The sequence below is a fragment of the Spea bombifrons genome, chromosome 2 (assembly GCF_027358695.1).
Source record: "Spea bombifrons isolate aSpeBom1 chromosome 2, aSpeBom1.2.pri, whole genome shotgun sequence".
Taxonomy (NCBI): Eukaryota; Metazoa; Chordata; class Amphibia; order Anura; family Pelobatidae; genus Spea; species Spea bombifrons.
Genome location: NC_071088.1, coordinates 93,555,065 through 93,563,199, shown reverse-complemented (window position 1 = coordinate 93,563,199; position 8,135 = coordinate 93,555,065). Strand labels below are relative to the sequence as shown.

Sequence of the window (8,135 nt, the reverse complement as noted above, 5' to 3'; positions counted from 1 at the left end):
ATAATGTACAGTTAAATCAGAGCCTTCTTCGCCCCTTGAGTTATGCATTATGCAGTGCCAGCTCAGCCCTTCTTGCTGGAGAAACCTATGCCTGAGTGTTGGCCCTCTGTAATGAGCAACAAAGCGAGGAAGGTGAAACTACAACTCTCCTGCAACCTCTCCCTTTAGCGTATAGATCACAGAAATACAGAGGCCATCTGTATAAGATGGGTATATTCTATCTCTTCTTCATTTTAAATACCAATACAACATGTTTTACTTGTTTAGGCCCCTTAAAATGTACCAGTACGTCCTTAAAAACCTGTGCCAAGCTGGCAATTAGGACGTACTGTTTTATTGCCAGCCTGATCTCTCCTGTTGGCAGAAGCCAGCATTGTTGGCTTCCTGATGACCGATTGTCTACAACGGCGCTTGCTGTGAGAAACAGTACACTGTTATACAACGAATGTCTGATCGCGCGATCAGGCATTCACTTCCGGTAGGTGTCAGTGACACCGAACAGAACTTCACTCCCATTGCACGTATTGTGATCAGCAATACAGAACTATGGAGCCCTGCTTGTGGATGACAGTGTGATCAGCAGGAGGAGGGTGAGGAAAAGGTTTCTTCCTCTTATAAAAAAGTAAGGGAAATAACATAAATATAACGTATTGGGAACTCAATTATGTCACCATGACCTAAAAAATGTATGAAAGTTCCTCAAAGGGATCTCGAGCCATACTGCACAGGGAACCAAAAAAAGGGGGAAAAAATATTAAAAATACATATTTTTTAAAACGCTCCTTAGCTCTATCACTATGAATAAAAAATATTTTTAAAAACCCCCCACAACTTTCAAACCTGTGAAGCCGATGGTATTCAAAATTATGTAATATAAGGTAATATGTAAGGCACAGCTGTGGCCCTCTTGAAAATATATGGTGTATGACTGTAATCAGAAGTTGTTGCTGAACACAAATTGGGTCATTGTTCAGCTGTGGTATCTACAGTGTAGAAGATATTTTCAGCAAAATTGCAAAAAAGAAAATTTGGCCCCATATTTAAGAACAATTTCTTTTAATCTTATCACTTCTGTATTATGTATTTCTATGATTTTAACCCTCTAACATCCATTGACGGGTCAGGTACGTCACGCAAAAATGGTCACTTAACGGCCAATGACGTGCCTGACACATAATTTCATTAAACAAGCTTAGAAAGTGATTTACTATCACTTTCTTCGCTTAAACGGTGTTGCTGTAATGCCTCAATGTCGAGGCATTCAGCAACACCGAGATCGGCATCAAGGGCCATGTCCAAGGTGTCAACATCCGTCATACCCTGTATATATTTTTTTAGATCATGAAAAGCCCTCGGGTCCAAAGGGGTTTAATGAAAGCATTTCCATTTTCTTGAAATGTAGCCGGTTCACAATTACTACTATTTCATCAGTCAACGACGATCAACCTATAAAAAAACTGTAAGTGTCAAAAGACACCTAAAATAAAACGGCATATTGCACTGTTAAGTATGGGATGACTAAAGGGCTTATTGTAAAGCCACATTTGGCCACTGGGTAGCCAAAAAAGCTTAATTATGGACCGGCACACGGCTGATCAGAATCATGAGAGTTGCTTTTGGACTACTTGCTGTGCACGCCACAGTGCACGCAAGTAACATTCTAGGTGTCCAGATCTAAACACTCATTTAGGGTGGTGCGGCAAGGAATGGCAAGACCAGTCGTAGAATTAAATGGGCAGCAAGCCTGTCTTAACCTAATAGCCATTTGCATTGTGAGGAAGCAAAGTGAGAATTTCACTGGAGCTGCAGGTCACATCAGAGGTTTCCCCAAGCAGGCCCATGTTCCACATTGCCTATAAAATGGGCCAAAACCAGGACTGTTGGGAGGTATTCCTCCCCAAAACACATCTGTGTTACCCCTCATGATGCTTGCCTCATTAACCTCAATGCCAGAGTACCGAGGGTTTCCCTCTCTGACAGTTTATACACAATAGCCGTGCAGCCTGAACTTTTATGAAAAACGCAGAAACCACGCTGCAGCATCTAAGGAGTTAACACTGTCTCGTAAATAACGCAGACGGTTAATTACGTCATCACTTCGTGCTCGAGTAGCCTAACTCACACCTCTTCCTTTTCAATGACATTGATTCTAACCAATCAACTTCTAGACGGACGGATGAAGCTCCAAGCTGATATCTCCCAGCCAAACAGAGAAGAAGAAAGTCTCCCGGTGCCGGCGCAAGGCGTGGCTACGTTGCGTTACGTCAGGCACCAACCAACCAATCGGTGCGCGCATGGTCCAGACGCCGCCAAGCTCGGTTTTTTGTTTGAGGTGACGAGAAAGGAGGATATAGCGAGCAGAGGGAAAGGAGTAGGGGTTGGGGGTAGAATAGTTGCAGTGCGAGTAATTATAACTAGTAATAGCTCTAAAGAAGTGAACGCGGGTGGTACACCCCGGAACCAAGTGTAAACAGGAAGAACATCTGCAGCCTGGCGCGCCTTCCCACAGCAGTGAACGCGGACACCGCGTGCAGAGGTGCGAGGCTATAAAGGGGACCCGCAGACTCGAGACGACCGCACGCTGGGTGGAAGCGGCGACACTGCGCGGGAACCTGTTTGCACTCTTCTCGCAGCGGTACCCCCGTGGAAGCGGGCACTCGGGATAGTCTCCTGGCACTGAAGATGCAGCAAGGCAGACTGACCGCGCCAGCACCACCTCACTGCGCACTGTGACACCCCAACCCTCCTGTGTCATTCAGGCTCGGGGACCATCTGTCCGCTCTGTAGTTTGCGGCTAAACCCCTGCTCCTCCTCTTTCTGCTCGCTGCCCTCCCGCCCCCGCTTCCCTACACCCGTGGGGCGTTTGCACCTGTCGCCCCCCCTCCATACACACGTTTTCAAACAGCTTACTGTCCCTCACATGAGTCGGGGTCTATCTGGATCCACAGGCCCGTTTTATGCTCGGAAGTAATAGAGTGGCGTCTCTTGTGGCTACCTAGGAGGTTGGTATCCTGCACTAGGCCTGAGTGGGGTGGCTTGGGACCGTGTGGGATAAAGGGCTGGTGGACGGCTGTTTAGTCTTAGATGAGGAAACTGTACTCCTCACCTTAAAGGTGCATGTTGTAGGGCGCGTATGTTCACTTCAACCCTATGGCCTGTTGAAGGCATTGTGCTGTGTGCTCAGGCCTAACACATTGCTCCGTGCTGCTTTCCTCTCAGGTACACAAGCTGCCTCTCCTACTATCTCGGAATCTCTTGCTCCTTTATGTGCTATTTGGAAGTAAGAATGATCATGCGCTATGCATGCACGTACAGGCCTGAGCCTTGACATGAGGTCCTTGCATACCAATTGCCACTGCATGGTGTGTGACTGAAGTGAATGAGTGCTTTTCAGGCGGTAAAATGGCTACCTAATCCCCCTCAGTTTGCCCTGCTCCATTATTTTGTGTGTGCATCAGAAGTTACGCGCTGCTCTGCCATCTGCTCGCCTCCCCATTCGCACAAACTGCATGTGGCCTTATTTGTGTTTTTAAGCTTGTATTAGATATCGGGTTAGCCTCTGAGCTGCATGCGGTTAATACGTTACTGAGGAGGCTTAATACGAATGGATCACTTTTCTCTGTTTTACTGCGTTTCGCGAGTGGGGCATGTCTCTTGGCTACCACACTTTAAGGCCTGTATTGGTGTCCCTGGTTGTAGGTTTCCTGTTGGCTTTCGATTCAGACCTCCTCTTCCTTTGCTTGGTGATCTAGGCTTGGCTGGGGAGGTGGGACCCGTGGCCCTTGCAAAGGAGGGGTCATGGAATGTTGACATTTCTTGCGAGAAGGTAGGGAGAAGATCAGTGTCCTCATCTTCTGTGTGTAGACGGTGAAGCTGCTGCACATGTACGTTGTGTTTTTCCATGAGACTCCATCCTGCCTGCCTCCCTCCCTCTCTCTCTGTGCTCGGTGTATGCGTGATCCTTCGTGTGAGGGTTGCTGTGTGCCCTCGGCTTATTTTGGAGGTGGACGGGAGGGAGGCGAGCAGATACACAATCCCCCGACCTGAAGTGACCCTGGCTGCTGCTGCGTAAATTGTAGAATCAGGACTGCAAGTGTGCTTGGTGCTTTACCAGTTAATCAGTTGATTATTGCCATGGGGCACATAGCTCTGTGTGGGTGCTCATCTGCTTTGTAATAAACTTTTTTTATTTTTCACAGTTTAGGTACAGTTGGCTTCTCCTTTGGCAGGGGGTACTGGTTGGCTGCACGTCCCCGAAACCTCCCACCAACATGCTCTCAAGGAGTTTGGTTTTTTTGGCAGCTAAACACAAGAGACTGGGGCCCACTCTTGGGAGCTTCGTGTTTTACATAGCTGGAGAAATGTTTAAACTTGTTTATGGTCTTACTCTACAATGGATATAACCTATTAATGCGAATAGAACATAGGGAAAGTAGTTGGTTACTTTTTAAACACGATCTTATGGCGTAATATTTTGTTTTATGCTTTTCTGATCTGAAATCAGGTCTTGGGAACATATGGAGAGCAGTAGGGCTTGAACTCATCACTCTTCTGCTTCTCTCCTCTTAGAACAATCCGCATCTGAACTCTTAAGGTGTTTATATCTTATTTTTATTTAGAAAGTGTTTTACCAGGAGGAATACCGGCTAAACCAAGTATAGAAGTGTAAATAGGAGTTTGTAATTAAACAGGAATTTTAATTTAGAAGTTTGTCAGGGATTTTAGGCTATTGGATGATTGGACAGAATCTGAGAGGCTATTCTCTATGTGCAGAACTCTGAAAGAGAATGGAGCTTGACCAGCTTCCTTCTTGAATCTTTGCACTCTTTATTATACTATATGCTTGTTCACTTCAGCAATATCCCACCATAGCCCACCCATAATTCACGTGTCGCTAAAACTGTTCTAAAGTGTGAAATTTCTTTGCTAAAACAGAAAATGACATGTCTGTATAGCGGCATAGCGAATATCCATGATCTAGATAGCCACTACCTTGTCATACTGCCTTGTAGTAAGCTGCAGAATGTTTGCTTGTTACGTTTTACCAGTCAGAAAGACATGAAAAAATACTTGCCACCCTTTTTTTTTTTTTTGCACTCTGCACTAGCTTTTGTGGCACGAAGCTTACAAATAGTAACAAGAAAGTGCACAAGTATACCTTTAATCACCTAAGTGTCATCAAATGCCCATGAAGAACTAGTAGACATCATTAACATGAGCAGGGCTTAATTAACATTGCCATAAAGAATATGTTCCGCCTGTTTGAGATGACTGCCAAAACTGCAGATAAACAAACCTTTCTTATATAAATGTGCAACTCCCCTTTAAGTCCCCATGTGGTTGTTCCTTTCTACATACGGCGCTTTAAGATTTGTATTCTCATTAGTTTTTGTTTAAATGGACTCCTGTCCAGGTTATGAATGCTAAAGCAGGTGATCATGGAATCCTTGAGTATGTCATTTTGTGAGGTTTTGATCGTACACTGTTATATTCTTTACAAAGATTTAGCGTTTAATAATTTAACAATGTTTCCACACTTTTCAATCACATTTCTCTTGGTAAAGGAAGGGTTTGAAATTCTACAGACCTGAGCCTTATGGCCTGAAGTTTCAAATAGGAAGTAAATACTGGAAGCCAAAACTGCTACTCCATCCTTGACAACCTACTCGTTCAAAATAAGGTGTCACTTTGTAGATTAATTCTCTACGAATACGTGGTGCTAGTCAATAGGATATGTATATGTAATCAAAATTTGCATTACAACGGTGTGCTGCGTGTGCACCTGGAATCCTCTCTGCCATGTCACAGACAACTTTTTTTCTTCTCCCAGGTTTTCCAATTCGATTTGGTGATCTGCTATTTTCTCTACTACTTCTCAAACGCCTTATTGAACTAATTTATAGCAAAGTTAATTTAATCCTGCTTGCACAATAAAATATTTTTCCTCCCTGGACATTAGACTGTCAGGCTGGGTGATTGAGTCTGAGTTGTTGGCTCAGGGACTACCTTAGGCATGACCCAAGGCAGCACCCATCTTTGTTGTGCAGAGCTTGGATATGTCGTCATTCTGGGACCCTGATTTAAAGGCACAAAGTGCCTTTTAGAGCAGTTTGCATAGCTGTCTGTGCACAGCCTCCATTGTGGCTAAAAAGAATGCGGGAACGCAAGTGGATCACTGATCACCAAAGCGTCACTAGGCGGTATACGTGATGCTGTAATTTTTCAGGTCCTCTTTAAATTTTTTTTATAGTTCTTTATAGCTGTCCATTATCGTTATAAAACTGTCAGTTACTTTGATTTACAACTTTGTTTTCCTCTTTTAGACAAAATTCCAACACACTGGGGGGCTGGACATCTCATTGACTTCAAGTACCTGGTAACATGGCAAAAGATGTAAGTATATGCTTTCCTGGCTCTAAGGAGCTGTAGCTTTTTTATTTATTTATTTATTTTTTTTTTACTAATACATATTCTTATGCCTTCAATCTATTCTAGATTTACTTGGTGCCTTCTTCAAAATCTTTATACATGTAATTTGTGTATATAATATATATTAATGCATACATACCATATACACATACACTTTGAAATCTTTAAATTAAACATGCAGTGACTGGCAAGCTTATATAGGCAGTCTTTGGTTTCCAAAAGTGGTGCTTCAAACATTCAATGGACACTGTAGCCTTATTTACCCTTTAATGTAGCTGTAAAGTACCTAAATTGAAGTGGTGCCCTCTTGCAAATGCATTTGGTGGGATTCTGTAGAATATGCCCCAGCTATTTCTGTACAGATGTGTTTAGCGAAACACTTCTCCTGGTACATGTTGCCAGGTGGGGGCTTCCCATTGAATCATGGTGGTGGGGAGTTTTTTTTTCTTTTTTTTCTTCTTTCCTTTCATACCCTTTGTGACAGGGGCTGTTTTAATGTTTTGGTGCTGCTCGTGTTTAGCTGTATTTTTCTTTTGTTTTATGTACCCGCACAAATTATATACTCTTTCAGAACAAGAATTGCTTTCTTTAGATACCATTCTTTTGATTATATCTAATTTCCTATAAAAAAAAAATGGTAAAAATTGGAAAAAAATCTTTTACTAGCCTGCAAAAAATCATGCTAAATAGATTCTAATATCTGTCCTAAGTTTAGAAATACCCAATTTTTTTCCTGAAAGGTATATAGCATCTTTGAAGCCGGACAACTCAATTTAGTTATCAAAAATATATATGGTTTGATGGGGATAGACACCTCAGGGTATTTCAAATGCTGGTATTTTAACACTTTTCATGCATCATTTCTACTACCAGCCTTTGTCAAAGTTTGTGGTAGTAAATTTTTTTTCCTCCACACAAATTGTACTTCAGGTATAAACTTACAGCTCCTGGTATGCGCCTCTTCAAAACACCCCAGTATGTTCAAAAACTTCTGAGTACAGTGATAGCACCCATGCATATGTTTGAATGACTGGGTGCTAAAAGGCCACATTTGGGAGGTGTGAGTTTTTCAATTTAGAATTTTACCATCTGGTCATTCTGTCCCCATGTCTTATTCGGGCTATTTTTGAACCCATCCAACCACATTAGTAGATACCACAGGTTATTTCAGATGGTCTTATTTTAACCCTTCCACGTGATAATTCTACTGCCAGCCTTTGTTAAAGTTTTTTATCTTTTTTCTTTTCTTTTTTTTAACACACATTTCTTTTAAAAGTTATTCTTAATAGATTTTACTAATCACCTTGTGATTAGAAAGCTGCATTACCTGTATTCAAACTGTAGGGGGAGCCCAGGGTTCTCAGGAGGGTCTGGTCTTTTTGAAACTTGTTTAATTTTTAATGTGCGCTGATATCTTGTGAGAGGTAAAATCTCTCAATGGCGCTTGTGACTCTCCAGAGCGATCAGTGTGTCCTCTGGTGTTTTTTTTTTTTTTAGTCCGATGTCTGTAGATGTTGATGCCCTAGAACAGGCCACATGGGGTCCCTGTAGCAGATTTTGGTGTTCCTGAATGCCTCGACATTGATGCATTGTAGCAACACCATTTATCCCTTGTGATATGCCTGGCACGTCTTTGAGGAGTGCATATTGTTCTCATGAAGTACTTTAATTTTCTTTGGTGAGGCTGTCAGGGGCACTAAACTGTC

At 42.6% G+C, this 8,135-nt stretch overlaps 1 protein-coding gene across 3 annotated transcripts in view; it reads left to right on the top strand.

Moving 5' to 3' along the window:
- The first annotated feature begins 2,313 nt into the window (after positions 1 to 2,313).
- The window catches only part of TFDP1 (transcription factor Dp-1), a 30,540-nt gene continuing 24,718 nt past the window's right edge, over positions 2,314 to 8,135 (top strand). The window contains exons 1-2 of one of the 3 annotated variants that reach the window (XM_053455228.1): positions 2,314 to 2,332; positions 6,324 to 6,393. In XM_053455228.1, coding sequence (XP_053311203.1) covers positions 6,382 to 6,393 — 12 coding nt within the window. In that variant the 5' untranslated portion in view covers positions 2,314 to 2,332; positions 6,324 to 6,381. Of the gene's footprint in view, positions 2,333 to 2,716; positions 3,003 to 3,752; positions 3,827 to 6,323; positions 6,394 to 8,135 lie in introns of those variants that run through there. The other 2 variants (XM_053455227.1, XM_053455229.1) reach the window with 2 other exon arrangements.